The 15581-nt window shown below is 39.6% G+C and overlaps 1 protein-coding gene across 1 annotated transcript; it reads right to left on the bottom strand.

The window, feature by feature from the left end:
- Nucleotides 1-67: 67 nt before the first annotated feature.
- LOC126396959 (uncharacterized protein C1orf87) lies at nt 68-14740 on the bottom strand. Its single transcript, XM_050055364.1, has 7 exons — nt 14713-14740; nt 8591-8717; nt 7301-7460; nt 4307-4426; nt 2107-2352; nt 735-806; nt 68-631 (listed from the first exon to the last, which is right to left on the bottom strand). The coding sequence occupies exons 1-7, from the start codon at nt 14738-14740 to the stop codon at nt 623-625; spliced, it is 762 nt and encodes a 253-aa protein (XP_049911321.1). The 3' UTR covers nt 68-622.
- Between the last annotated feature and the right edge of the window lie 841 nt (nt 14741-15581).

Here is a 15581-nt window from a genome sequence, read left to right as displayed (position 1 = left end):
AATTAGTTTAACAACATTATTTGAGTGGCTGAACAAATCGGAGATGTGGATGGTCTTGAATCATTTACTACATTGGCTCCCCAGATCAGAACTAACTGCTTCAGTCTGTATGATACATCTAGTGTGCCCTATGGTTGTCAGTTATTGCACATGAAATAGCGCAACACTTTGCAACATGGTGGGTGTCAATTGCAGTTAACATTTCACCCTCAACTAACATAACTACTTTATGTATGTTTGACATGGCACTAAAAGACAATGAGGTAATTGATTATAAAATTGTAAATTAGGTGAACTAAGGCTCTTGGGTCTTTAAACAGTTGATGACCAGTTTGTCCAGATGCTGAAGTGTCCTTGAGTGCCCTGATAAGCAGGCCAGTGCAAGGAAAAACAATAGCAGGTTACTCTATACAAAATGTGTGCCAATAAGTTTACTGTAACTATCATGTATATTAAATTAGTAGCACAATCTCAGTCATACATGATAAATTATGTCACAACATATACTGAATTGTAGTCCTTTGAGGTGTTGCAGAGCCGTGGTCAGATGGTTTCTTGCTGTGTGTTGCCTCAGATTCGTGATGTCAGCGTTGTGAGGAAGCTTTGCCCCTCTGGTTCAGCTTCACTGAAGCTGCAGAGAGGTGAAAGGAGAACATGTTGCATCTTCAGTTTGTTTGCGAAGAGCAGATACAGAATCTGATATGTTTATTTTGCACCCGGAAACGGCCTCTTACCTCACTGTCATTGTGGAGTTCCTCAGGGAAAGCAGAACTTAATATGAACTGCAGGAGGTCTCTGTAATGAATCTGTAACGACACACAAAGAGAAACACTGAGATTAATGCCATATACGACAGTTAAAAACAAAATGTAATGAGATATTGCTTGATGTTACTATTTCAGTTTATGGGGGTAAGTTTCTGACACATCCCACACAAGGGTTGAGGTTCAGTTACTCTGAAAATCAATCACATAAAGCCTTTGAAGTCCTACAATCCACCAGCTGCTCAAGGCTGTTAAAATCCAACTTAAATACAAGACGTTAACATGCTGGCACTTTACAACCATCTGTAATCACATGCCCCAAGTTACAAAGGTCAAAGGCAAATTCTATCTGCTGAGAAAGATGTTGAGACTTGGTTGAAAGCTCCGGGAAAAGCTAGTAGGTGGAGTTGAATTGTGCAGAATGAATTTCTATGCTTAAAGGGATAGTGCACCCAAAAATGAAAATTCAGCCATTATCAACTCTCATATGCCGAGGGAGGCTCAGATGAAGTTTTAGCGTCCTCACATCACTTGCGGAGATCCCAGGGGAGAGTGGGTAGCAACACAACTCCACCTAATGCAGGCTGATGGTGCCCCAGATTCAAACGTCCAAAAACACATAACTGAAACCACAAAATATCTCCATACTGCTCGTCCGTAGTGATCCAAGTGTCCTGAAGCCCCGACATAAAAAGTTGTTTGAAAAAACATCATTTGAACTCTGTTTTTAGCCTCACTGTAGCCTGTGGTTCTGACTGCTTCTCTGTGCTCCGCGCTCACGTATGCACGCTTGCACGTGAGACCAACGGTCTCGCGCAAGCACACACACGTGAGCTCTGTATACACAGAAGCAGTCAGAACTGCAGGCTACAATGAGGTTAGTTAGTTCCTGCCTCCAAAATAGTACTAGAAACTTCTTCAGTGGAAACGGGCCTTTTAAAGCCAATGTGACATGGTGGCCAAACTGTGTAACTACAACTTTAACGTCTATGCAATATTATGCACAGAAAGTCAAACTTTGTTGGCCTCACCCATCACTGAGCAACTTTCATAAGAATGAATGGGGTACCACCACCAACACTTTGTCCTGATCTTTTTATACATCCATGGTTTGTATGACATTCACAGAGGACCCCTCCTTCTGTTGACATTTTTGTTAGTCAGCTTTTTTTTTTTTTTTTTCATCTTAACAGTTGCAAAGAAGATTTTCTCCTATCCACTGAGTTCATATTTGCAACAGCCACCCAGTAATATATAACATTTATAGGGTCAGTAATTAAAACCAAAAAAGCAACTGTAAGAACAGTTTTGTATGCATGTCTAATTGCTAGTGCTGCCTTACCTGGACTGGATCATTTTTATCAGAGAACATTTGCAGAAGCAGAGAAAACGTTGGTAATTTCAGTGGAACGTCATTTCTCAGAAACAGGTGAGTGATCTCAGATCGATTCAGCGTCCCACTGCAGGTGAGATCAAGAGCTGCCACTTCGTCCTCTGTTGATCTCAGACAGGAGAGCCGCCAATCAGACAACTCCTCTCTGACAGCCGAGGAGAGCTCGGCCTTATCTCTGTCCTCAGACGCGGCTGTCTGGGAGAAAAATATGAGAGTTTATCTTCAGTCATGGTGCCAACGGTCCAGTTAAACAGCAGCGCTACACTATGAATCTGTGATGTGGATCACAGAGCTGAACGCTGCAGCACAGAAGACCCGATGAAGCATTCATCAGGAAACAACCACTTTATTTCATATCTTAAAAGCCTCTTAAAGTTTTCATTAAGATGGGATGTGCTTGGAATTGTAAACTTTAATTGCAATGAATCCCTAACACACCAAAGTGAGGCTGTGTTCCTCAATCAGCTTCTACATAAAGAGTTTTAAGAACTTAATTTATAGTTTATTTAAGCAGCCTGCCCCTAATCTTGTCAATCAAAGCCAACATGAAGGACTAAATTCAAAGATTCAGGGAAGCATGGGTTTATATTAAGGGAGAGAATCTATTTTTGAGTATTTTATATGAAAACCTCTCTGCAAGTGATTGTTTCTGGCATGTAATACCCCCATAGATCCTTTTTTATCACTGTACGCCATTTTTTCAGCCCAGAAAATGGTGACATTGTGCATTTCTGCAAACCACAAATACATTATATTTGCATGTTTCATATGTATCATATGTATCATCAACGTTTCTAAAGTGACAGTGCATGAGCTGACTTTGTCATCTGGAGGTGGAGGGCATAGTGGATGGCGTGACACCTGGACAATAATACACCTGCCAAGCTGCAGACCATTTTTAAAGAACAACCAACAACAAAACTGATTGTCTTTTTAATGATGGGTGTATTTTAGTACCCATTGCTGTGTTTCCTGCAGCTTTGACCCATGGCTGTTTTAGTGCCATGAAAAGCAATTGTTTTTTACTGAGACATTGCTGTGTTTGTGGTGGGGATTGTCCCCTAAAACTGTCTTTTATACCAAAACATGATCTTTTCCTAACCAAGTGGTTTTTGTGCATAAATGCAACTACACATTAAATGTCCAGTGTTCACATGTAGGATTTGTTGGGATAAACTGGGAGAAAAGTAACAAAATATAATAAGAATGTTTTCTTTAATGTATAGTCATCTGAAAATAAGGATTGTTCTGTTTTCCTTAGCACAGAATGATCCATTTACATCTACATAGGCATTTTGGAGCAATTTTGCTCCACCATGGAACGGACAAACCAAACACTGGATCTAGATAGGGCCATTCCATTTTTCATGTTGGCCACCATAGTTCGCAGATCTTCCATGACGAGAGTGTTATAAAAATGCAGATTCTTTTAATGTGAAACTGCTCTATTCAGTGAAATCATGGGGTCTGTTTGATTTGGAGAGACCTCTGCGGATAATTCGGTTCATGGTAAAATCCTCCTTTTGTCTCAATCAGAAAAAAAGGTGAGCACACATTAGCAAGTGCTGGGCTATTATAGGGGAAACACTGATTTGTAATGTGAAACAGCTTTATTAAGTTTTTTCCATCGGTTTTAATCCACTAGGTTGATTTGATTTGAAGAAGAGACCTCTGTGGATGATTTGGCTCCTGGTAAAATCCTCTTGAACAATTAACACTGAAGGAATTCTAAATATGAGAAGTTTCAGTTTGTGTGCAATCCTCACACACTGCTCTTTTACCACAGCGTAACTTACCCGCTACATAATAACATGCATATCTGTGATTTGCAGAAACGTATGAAACCAGTATTTTTTCTGACAATGTGGTTGCATTGTTTCTGTTTTATCATTTTGGTAGAGACTCCACATCCATCCCTTTTAAATATTTTTACATTCTCCCTTTTTTAATTAAAACAGCAAAACAGTGCTTTGTTTTAAATATACACAGGAGTTTTGCCTTGATCTTCCCAGTAACGAAATGGAAAGATAACAGCTCTGCCTCCCCTTTCTGGCTGCTTATTTCTACATATGAGTCATGAGTCATACATGACAATTTTACTGTAAGTGTTATTAAAAGCTGTATTTAAGGTTATATTTTAAAGGAGAACCTGTTCTGTTGTCTGCGGCCCTTCAGCTGCACAGGGATCAGAGCTGTGAGGAGTCTTTGGGTGAATGTAGGACCTGGAGCGATCACCAGAGGGCGCTGTTACACACAGCCTGTCAGGAACCTGTGCAGAAAAAAAAAACAATACCACCAGTGAAGTAAAGCCTCCATGAACATGTCTGCTGTGTTTACTCTCCTGGAAGTGACCTAAAAACATCACAGGCAAGATTACGTGCCGTTACTCCGTACATACAGTTCAGAAGCTCTTCCTTACTTTTACTTCTTTGATCTAGACAACATCTGGCAGCTAGAGTTAGCCTACTGCTTACTCTCCAGGTTCCACATTTACACCATTAACAACTAAAATGTGTTTTAATTGAGTTTTTGAAGTTCTGCTGCTTTAGTGAAGGATTTCAGTTTGTGACACTGTCTACTTTTTCTTTACTGCATTCTAGGGATTTACTTGAGGCAGGGGTGTAGCACCAAATTCTGGCCATTATTATGCATAAGCTAAGGCTTTCTTTGGGCCCCCTGTCAGCCCTCTCTTGATCCATGTCTCTCTCACACACTGTTTAAATTGTATTTTTTCAAAGTCAGTTTGCTTTCTTTTCCTTTCTTTCCTACTTGCTTTTCTTTTTTGTAACCCAAATTTCGATTTGTTGTTGAAAGCCACGAGGGATCCCTTGAACTCTCACCTCAAGATATCTGAGTGAAAATGGGTTCGATGGGTACCCACGTGTCTCCCCTAAAGTTAAGAAGGCTTTCACCAGTAAATGTTTTGTCTCTTACAATCAATGTATTCCTTCAAATTAAAAGTGTATATTTGTCTTTTTCAAAAAAAGGAAAACTAGCCTGAATCACAATGAATCACCTAACACATGTATAAACAAATACAAAAACACATTAATAAACGATTGTTGTGGAACTCAAAAAAAGTTATGTCTTTTGGTTTTGGTGTGCAACCCCAAGATTTTCAGTGACCTCATCTGGCCACCACTATGAAAGATTTGTTGGGGTGGCTCTGGTTTTTGAAGGCACTGTATAAAGCACAAGACACTCTACACAATAATGGTAGAAAGTAAATAGGTGCTCTAGGCAAACACACTGCTTTCATACTTTTTGCGGTGGTAGTCCGATATGATGCTTCATCTGGGTTCTCCATTTAAAGGCCTACAACATAGAATTTGTTGTTTACTGTTTGTAAACACGACATTCAAACTTGGTGCCTCCTCCTCAGCTCAGAAATATTGCATGCAGCGGTAGTCAAGTGAGCTTAAGAGTGAGGCAGCGCCCTTTACAAGAACAAAACAGTACGTCAGAGAAATACAAAGTTATCGTCTGATTGTTTCATGGCCGTTATGTTGTATAGCACAACTGAGCACACCCACATCTCCGCACAACCCTGCAGGAAGGTACTGCATCGCCAGATTTTGTGTGAATTCAGCTGAAGTGCATGCTTCATCCTGTCCACTTGGCTTCTCTGTTCTGTGTGTGTGGCTCAACCTCACCCTTGATCGAACAGACACACAGACCTGCAGCTTGCATCTAAAGAGCAGAGGTGAGACAGAGCAGCCTGTTCTCATTCCTGAATCATCAAAAACTGCCAGTTTGTTGGTGATTTTAGTTTCAGACTCCTGATGCCAAAAGCCATCTTTGTATGATACGCCGCCGCACAGAATCAGTTTGTAAGGTGGTCGGCAGTAACCTTTCGCAAGGTTATGATACGGCCCTGGTCAACCAGATGGCACCTGTTGCGACAGTATGATACGCAGACAGGCAGCGTCAGTTTATGAGACAGCCGGACGGCACCTGTCATGGTGGTTTGTCAGGTTAAAATGCTGGAAAGTTGCAGTAGGGCAAGCCGGAGGGGTGGTGGATAGGCCTTTCACCCAGGAGCCCAGTGTTTGCTTCCCAGTGTTGTGATGAAGAGCCAAACCATGATGTTTTTTTCTCAACCTAACCACGTGCTTTTATTGCCTAAAATGAACCACAGACTTTTGTTGCCTGAACGTAACCATGTGCTGTTACTGACAATCTGGCATTGGCAGTGGCATCCCGGAATGTCAACAGCAGATCAGCAGATGCACGTACTGTAAAAGGTGACTGACGAAGTGGCACGTCAGACAGGTGTAACCTGGTTGCTACATTTTTATCAAGCAGCAACCTAAAAGCTGAAAAATAAGGCCAACACGGAAGTGCCGAAAACTGCAGTTCCTCTAATGTCCACTTGAGGCTGGCTCTAGAAGCGAATCAATCTCCATAGACCCCCATGTTAAAATGCCCAACTTGAAAGCAGAAATAAACATGTTTACACCCTGGTACAAAGCACACACAGCTACTTTCAACATTATTGACAACTGCACAAGCGGTGAATTTTTACATTAATTACCCATTTACATTCTATAAAGCCATGTTAGTAGCATGAGTTGTAGGATGGCAATATCTACCACTGTGGTACAAAATGACTTACTGTATCTCAACAATTCCAAGACGGATTGTCATGAAATTTGATACAGATATTCATGTTCTCCTGTAGATGAATCCTACTGACTTTGTTGATCGTATGACTTTTCCTCTCATTCCACGATGAGGTTCATAGTTGTAGTTGTGAGTAAAAAATCTCAACAGCTGGATTTGCCATCAAAGGGGAACTACACCCATCTACAAAATTCATACCTGCCATTCCCATGGTCTACGACAGTCTAAAAATATAACTAAACATGACTACTTCTACTTTTTTGTGTTATCATGTTTAATAACTCAAATCTACTGACATGAGAGAGGAGGCTAGTTGCAGTAGCCCTGTGCAGCAAGTCACAGTAGCCCCGCGCAGGTCAGGTATATGCATGCACATCTCTAGATTACTTGGATGTATGAACACTCAGGGCTCGACCCAAGATGATTAATTCATGACTGTTATTTTGTGGGTTTTGAACGGTGCTATATAATTAAGTTATTTCTACTTCCTGTGGATATCAGTGAACTATCACACATCTACCTGGTTGATCACAGCCCATAGTGCGGAGTCCACTCGGTGCTGCACCTGCCTGTGAGACCTGGACACCGTCACATCTTGGTTTTCTGGAGTTTTCTTGAAATCACCAAGTGCAGCTTCAGCTGGAGGATTTGCTTCTTTCTGTGCCATCTCCCCAGAATCTCTGTTTGGGACAAAACATGTAAACAAAAACACAAATGATCCTGAAGTGCAAGCCATATTAAATCAAGTCAACTCCATCTGCGCATCCAGCAATCACAGATAAAGCATCAAAGGGCTTCACAATGACACAATCAACAAAACTACACAGTAAATAATAATTATGTGATATAGAGGGAAAAAATCATATAGAACTCAGTGGAATGCAATCTGTTAAAAAAGTGGGATTGTTCCAAAATACAATATTTAAAAAATAAAGTTTTAATTAGTGATGGCAGTTAACAGTATATACTTAAAGGTTAACAATTCATGAGATTATATAGTGCTGGTAGAAATATTCAGATCGTTTATGTATCGTAAAAGTAGCAGTACCTCAAAGTAAATTTACGCCAGTTTAAGTGAAAGTAATGCACTCAAAATCTTACTTAAGTACTAGTTAAGAAGTACTAGCAGCAAAATGTAAAATTACTCATTAGGCAGCAGACCCTTTTCAGTCTGACATTATATTATTGCTTCATGCTATGTCTGCATTATTGTGTAAGCAGCATGTTGTAGCTGGTCAAAAGTAAGCAAATTTAAACTACTTTTAAATACAGTTGGGTAGTTTAATCTGTAACATTGGATCTATAATTAATTTATAATGATATAATATTTTATAAACTAAGCATATATTTTGTATGTAAACGATCTGAAAGTAACTATAGCTATCAGATAAATTTAATGTAGTATAAAGTACAGTTGTTGTCTCTGAGATGAAGTGAAGAAAGCAGAGAGTAGCATGAAATAGAAATACTCAAGTACCTTTTTGCATCCTTTTTGCACTTTAAAAGACTGTCAACTCCCCCTGCAGTCATCAGTCAACAATCAGACTGAATATCTTGAATTTAAATGCCTACAGGTCATAACAATAATAGAGAGAAACTTTAAAACAACAGTTCTAAAGCCTTACAGAGCAAACAAGCAGAGCTGAATATGGACATATAGGAGATGAGAGAAAACACAAGGTAAAATAGGAAGAAAAGGTCAAAAATAAAACTACTGTAAGCAAGCATCATAATTTGGGCAATGTTTGTTCAGCAGCTTAAGCATTTTGAAAAACGCTAAATAAACAGCCAGTCTTGTAATTATACTCACTCTTTGGGCTCCTCAATAAACTGCTTGACTTGTTTGCTGCCTATAATCTTGACAACAAGCCTGGGGGCTGAATTTGCTCCAGACAGCTTTTTCTGAGACATGATGCAGGTGATGTGATCGGGATTCCCTGGAGAACACCACAGAGGAGAGGCATCAATCACACAGCTGATGGAGGGCTTGAATGTTTACCAAAGTGATGGCCTTTATTTTTCACATGAAGCCATTACAGAGAAGCATAGCATGAAAAAAAAGATTCTCTTTAATTTGCGACAAAGATCCTTTACTTACATGTAAAATTATTCAATTTTCGTTTTGCAGTTTCTGCTCATTTCCAGTTTACTTCTCCATGGCCGAGTGGATCTTGTTTCTTTCGTCTGAAAACCAGTTTCCTGAGGTGTCAGGCTTCCTGTTTGCTTTATTCTGCACCATGGCTACCACTCTGTTCCCACTTGAGATGCCATGCCCAACACCTTACAGCTCTGCCTTACAGGACTGGGAGTCACTTTTGCACACACACTTGTGATTTATGAGTGTGTGTTTTGCATTGGAGTCAGCTGGCATTATAAAAAATGTTGTAAATGCAGAGAAGTGGCCAGCAGGTAAAGGTGAAACAAAATGCCAGATGGAGAAATATGACATTCAGTTTATAACCAATTGCTATCTCTTTTTCTTTTTTATCTCTGTTGTACATATGTGTTTATGTCTGGTGTGAATTTATCAGGCTGCAGTGATAGGAGAGGTACTTAAAATCCATCATCTAAGGCAATGGTTCCCAACTGGTGGGTCGCGGTCCAAAAGTGGGTCACAGGTCCATTCTGAATGGACCACAGGTGACTCGCAAACAATTAAAGTTTTTCAATACACACTATTATTATTATTATTTTAAAATAAGAGTGAATTTCCACCACAGAGCTTTTATTTTGAAGTGCCGATTCCTACTGTAGATTGAGTGGCTAACAGACACTTGACGGAGACGGCGAACTAGCTCAATGACATGGCCCAATACAAGTATGACGCTAAATGTATTTAACTGCATGGACCTTGAACTAATGACAAAGGAGAAATCTGGAACCGGTGGCTGGACCATTTGGGAACCACTGATCTAAAGTAATGGTACTCATAGTTTTATCATAACAGAAAAATGGAATCCTGCATTAAAATGTATTAATTTATTAAGTACATCAAAAGTAAAATGTAAGTCTACCCAAGTAGCAGCTACTCATTTTGAAGAGTGGTCCCTTTCAGTGCTAAATTATCACCTTAATACATCAAGAATGAAAATCCCTGACACAGGAGTAAATGGGTTTCCTACCCCAGATTTTATGGATTCAGAAGGACTTTATGCTCCCCAACAGAACGGAGACTCCTAAACCTCCTCACATAAATGTCTGTTAAAAGTTAAAACAAGGCTGATTTACAGAAACTTTAAACAGCTGACATTTTAACGAGACTACAGCCGTGCTAACAGCTATTTGAGGCTGCACTTGTGGTACAGCAGTGCTTTAATCTAAATGCTAAAGTGCTAACGACAGCATGCTAATATACAGAGTTGAAAGAAGTACTAGTACTAGTTTATTTGACTAAAAGTAGAAATGCCAGAATTTAAAAATACTCTATTACAAGTAAAAGTCCTGAACTCAAAATGTTACATTAAAGGAACAGTGTGTAAGATTTAGGAGGATTTAGTGGCAGTAAGGATTGCAGATTGCAACCAGCTGTAACTTCTCCCGGTAAGAATCCCTTCAGTGTTCATTGTCCAGGAAGCTTTTACCCAGAGCCCAATTATCTGCAGAGGTTTCTTCCTCTCCAAAACAAATGGACCCAGATTAAAACTGGTTATAAAGCACTGAACAAAGCAGTTTCACATTACAAATTAGAGTTTCTTATTTGTGATCCAGATGTTCAGGAGGTTTTTACCGAGGGCAGAATTATCTGCAGAGGGCCCTCCTCTCAAAAAATTAATGGCTCAGGTGATAAAAATGGCTAAGATAAGATTGATCTTTATTGTCTCTCAAGAGAAATTCATCTTGGGCATACGAAAAAAAGTACTGGCGTCTCACATCAACATGCAGATTACAGTCACACTTGGCTCTTTACATAAACATAAAAACATGAATGAAAGCAGTTTTATGTTACAAATCAGTGTTTTCTGATGCTGTTTGGCATGGAGATGAGATGCTAGCTCAGCACANAAAAAAGTACTGGCGTCTCACATCAACACGCAGATTACAGTCACACTTGGCTCTTTACATAAACATAAAAACATGAATGAAAGCAGTTGTATGTTACAAATCAGTGTTTTCTGATGCTGTTTGGCATGGAGATGAGATGCTAGCTCAGCACATGCTAATGTGTGCTCACCTTTTTTCTCTGATAACTCAAGATCCAGATATTCAGGAGGTTTTTACCAGGAACCGAATTATCCACATTGGTCTTGTTCTCTCCAAAACAAAGTAACCTGGTGATTAAAATCTGTAAAACGCTTAATAAAACAGTTTTACATTAAAAATTTGGGTTTTTTGACACATTCATCACTACAGGTGCTTCTTACTACAGTGGCCGATGCAAAATGTAGAAGTTCCTATCTGGAACCTGTGCTTGGATTGTCCATTCTGGGCTACTGTAGAAACATGGCTGTGCAACATGGGGACCTCCACAGATGAGAATCTGCTCCCTGTGTAGATATAAACGGCTGATTATAAGGCAACAAAACACACAGGGTTTCCAGGTCATTATACACCAAAGAAACATGCTTATCATCTTATATTCAATTTCTAACAAAATATCCCCCTAAATCCTACACTGGACCTTTAAGTAAAAGAACAAAGTATTATCTGCAAAATTTGCCATAAGCTCCAAAAGTACAAGTACTCATTATGTAGAACGGCTCCTTTCAAGGTATTGTAACATGAGCTCCTTAGGTTATTATTATTTATATGATTCTGTTATTATAGGCTATAAGAGTACTTAGTTCATGATGTGGAGCCAGTTTTATTTTTTTTTGTATACTACAGGGTAGATTAGCAGTATAATACTGCATCATTTCACATAAGAAGATCATGTGTTTTTATTTAAAAAGTCACTAATAACTGAAAGTGCCAAATAGTGGATATAAAAAGTAGCCTCTGGGATATAATGGAGTAGAAGTAAGAAGTAACATGTCATGTAAATACTCAAGTAAAGTACAAATATGTCAGAATTGTAGGCCTACGTTAAGTACAGTACTTGAATAATGTACTTAGTTACATTCTGCTTACCTGCTAACAATGACAATGCTAGCATGTTGATGTTTTGCAGATAAAATGACGAAGAATACAGAATACAATGACGAAGAGCTTCATGAAATTGAAGAACGGAGGAAGAGAGAGAGAGAGGCGCAACAGGTAGAGGACGAGAGAGGAGGAATGGCTGCTGCAAGGCTGCGTAGCTCTGGAGATTGGTGGTGTACCTGTGAATGCTGTGCCCCAGTGCCCACAGAAGAGGAATGCCTCTGTTGCAAGGAATGGGACCGGTTGCAGCCTTATTTTCAAGGTCTGGATGTGACCGAGGACGAGACACCTCCACCTGGAGTAGTATCCAGCTGGGCTTTATCTAGAGCTCGCGAGATATATTTCGGCCGCGCTTTGGAAAGCAGAGCTAAATGGTAAACAAACATGGCAGCACACCGGTAAGGTAAGACAACACGTTTACATGTCGTTTTCTATATGTTCTCTGACATTTATCCTAACGATATGAGGCGGTCTTTGTGGAAAAAAAGCTTGTTTAGTGGACTAACTTTGCACTTGAAGGTTGCCCGTTCACTTACGTTTTAACAGGTCTGACGCTACTATGCGCCCCGGCTGTATCTAGGCTAACGGCTAACATGCTAACTATTATTTCTATGTCACTAGTCACTTGAAACAAATTTAGGACGATAGGAGATGGGTTGAAATAAACCAAAATTTCCCTTTAACTTCAGTGGCACTTTGATGCACCAAAATTTGATCGCTATATCTCCAAAAATCATAAATTCCATCCTGCGAAATGCCATGTACTGTGACACCCGCCATAGCGCCGGTCAATGAATGTTGATATTTTGTCCCAGTGAGTGGAGGGGGGGGGGGGGGGGGGGGCGTGGCTTAGCCATAGGTCAATTAGGGGCTTAACACAAAGTACAGCTGAGGACGATGTGAATGTCATTAGTTTGTTTTAAAGTATTGGACAAATTAAAACTATGACGTGCCGGTGGTGCTAAAGGAAAAGTCAGCAGATCTCAAAAGCTGTAATTACTTATTTTTAAAGGACCTTGAACATCTGTAGCATAATTCATGGCAGTCCATCCAGTAGCTGATATATTTCAAAAGACCAGAGCGGTGCACTGACAGACAAATCGACATTGCCATCCACATGGCCATGCTGCAGAGTATGGCTAAAAATATAGATTTTTACTGGGCAACAGCCATAATTCATGAACCCATCTCATGCTGAATGTAAAATCTGAAAGTCACTCAAAAGGCATCAGATACATGTAGGGGAGTTAACAGTGGAGGTCTTTAACTGTTTACACAGTTCTTTGTAGCTGTAACCAAGTGGACTCAGGGTCTCAGTTTCAGGTTGCTTTTTCCTGTGTCCCCTTTGGATCTGGGTCAAAACTCTGGGTCTCTAGTAAAACGTAAACAATTTCTATTTCAAAGGTGGAAGATCTCAAGTAATAGTACTATAACTTTAATGCTGTACGTGAAGCTGCATTAATACATTTCTGGCCACCAGGGCAGAATATATTGATTAGTGGAGCTTATGTAATGTCCATACTGTTGTTCCTTTCTAGCTCTGTCCAGCTGTCCAACTCTTCTCTTCATATGCCTCTAGCCAACGATTAACAAGGGAATCAACTGGTTGAAGTTAACTTTAATTTTGCAAAATCATTAATTGGAAAGATTTTTCTAATTAAATTTCCAGAAGCGATAAGGAAACAGCTTTGATAAGAGGCCTGAGCAGAGATAGAGGGCCTAATTACATTAATTACTCTATACCTGGAGGAGAAATCTGAGTCAATAAGTTCTGCAGCCCTCTAATCTTTTCATAGAATAAAGCAGGAGGTGGACCGCTGTACGGCTTTAGCCCGATGCTGGCACACTGCCAGGCACAGCCACTGGAGCTCAGCCTCTCTCCCTTTGATTTGCAAGAATTAAGTTATTAAACGGTCTTAATAACTGTGGAAATGGCCGCTCATTCTTCATGGCATTGTCAGTCCCTCCACGTCACAGACCTGCTTAAATGTCCTGCTGCGGCTGAAGTGTGAAAGTCAAACACAGAGTCTAGATCTTAATGATCAAACGAGCAGCAACAAAACAGCTGTGGGATGTTTGCTGCTGTGAGGAGAGAGGCGGTTTGCTGACAGAAGAATCCTCAAAGGTCCATCTGCTGCTTCTGTAAAATTATGGTCACTGTGTGTGAGCTCACATGCTGTGCAGTCATATTAACAGCAGTCCAGGTAGGCAGGAGCACCAAGAATTGCAATGAACCTTTTTAAAAAATGTACACAGTGTTGTTGTGAGGTATGTGTCCTGCTTCTCTAACACATAAAGCTGCCTCACTTATCCTGCGTCCATTTGGAGTGTGCATGTCTTCAGAAATTAACGCTGCGTGTCTAAAAGCTGCAGTACTCACATGAATAGTAGGGGCAGTGTAGGGGCATTATGGTGATATGATGGGGTCAGGGGTGAGAAGGCATGTCACGAGTGACAACAGTGGTGGAAAGTTTTGAAGACAAGCTAGTAGACCAAGGCTGCAATTATGTACAAGGTGTCATTGCTGCTGCACAGTGACAAATATGCTTGTGTGTACATCTGTGATGGCGATGGTGCTGTCACTGTTGCTGCTGCTGCCATGATCTCACAATTAACAATACCTTATTGAATGTCACCATGTTTACTGATTAGGCTACAGGCTACATGCAAATCTGGAAGTTCATTACAGTCTGAAATCTCTGGTGTGCCCTCTAGTGGAATCCTCCAGTAACACATTATACATAGGCAAGTATGTGGACAAATGTGTTCATGATGTAGCTTGTTCTCTTTTAAGATGAGGTTAAAAAACACGTATTTCCAGACTTGTAATCTGAAAAGATGCAGTAAACTCACTATCAGTGTGTCCATGGGATGCATCCATGTTGATTGATGCTGTAGTGACCCATGTCCATGACCCGATAATGCTTTACTATTTAGAGGTGAAAAATATTTTCTTATTGTTGGTGCATATATCTCACCCAAGACAAGATCCCATTATGGTCACACTCTCACTGAGTTAAAGGAAAATGTAAAAACCTTTTCTATAAAGAAAGTCAATCAGCATATTTCAAGTGTTGAACTATTAAATGTGTACAGGAGCTTATTTACATTTTTATGGATTGTGTAAAATGTTCTATTTAGATTCTGAAGAGAAAAAAAAGAATCTACAATACAAATTGTTGATTTGAACATAAGAAAAAGTTATTCTTTGAAAAAATTATTAATATTCTGATCTGGTAAAAACATGTGAGAGACTAGAGGGGAAAGTGACCCCCTAAAAACTACTGAAATAAACATAGAACTTCAAACACAAGAATCATTTTTGTGGTGGATGACTCAGACTTTTCTCTTCATAGTTTTATAATTCTCTATAGGACAGTGACTTCCTGCTAAATGTTAGCACTGACTCGCTCATAATGCATCACAGAAATAATTTGTTTTATTGTATTTCGTCAACAGACTTTTAGAGGACAGCTTATTACTACTGTCTTAATCAAGTCTTATATGTTTCCTATAATTTGAATAAATTCTGTTATCACTTATATTTGATTTGCTTGATACTGAGTAGTTTTTGTGCTCTCTGACATTTGTATAATGTATTGTAGATAAAGTTTTCAGATTTGGGATTTTCTATGTTTAATTTTCTGATACATTATCAATATAACCCTACTTCTTACCATACAACATCAAACACAAGTTAAACACTACCATTTGTCAAAAAA

Source organism: Epinephelus moara, chromosome 10, assembly GCF_006386435.1.
Source record: "Epinephelus moara isolate mb chromosome 10, YSFRI_EMoa_1.0, whole genome shotgun sequence".
Lineage (NCBI taxonomy): Eukaryota > Metazoa > Chordata > Actinopteri > Perciformes > Serranidae > Epinephelus > Epinephelus moara.
The sequence above is the reverse complement of the archived record's forward strand: the minus strand, read 5'-3'. Positions and strand labels throughout refer to the sequence as shown.

Bases quoted from the DNA above. Each gene is read 5' to 3' on its own strand.
- LOC126396959 (XM_050055364.1), bottom strand. From the start codon at position 14,740: ATGGATGCATCCCATGGACACACTGATA. The intron at 7,461-8,590 runs GTGAGTATAATT...TGTCCCAAACAG, and splicing joins TTTATTGAGGAGCCCAAAGA to AGATTCTGGGGAGATGGCAC. The intron at 2,353-4,306 runs GTTCTCCTTTAA...TTTTTCTCCCAG, and splicing joins GGCCGCAGACAACAGAACAG to ACAGCCGCGTCTGAGGACAG.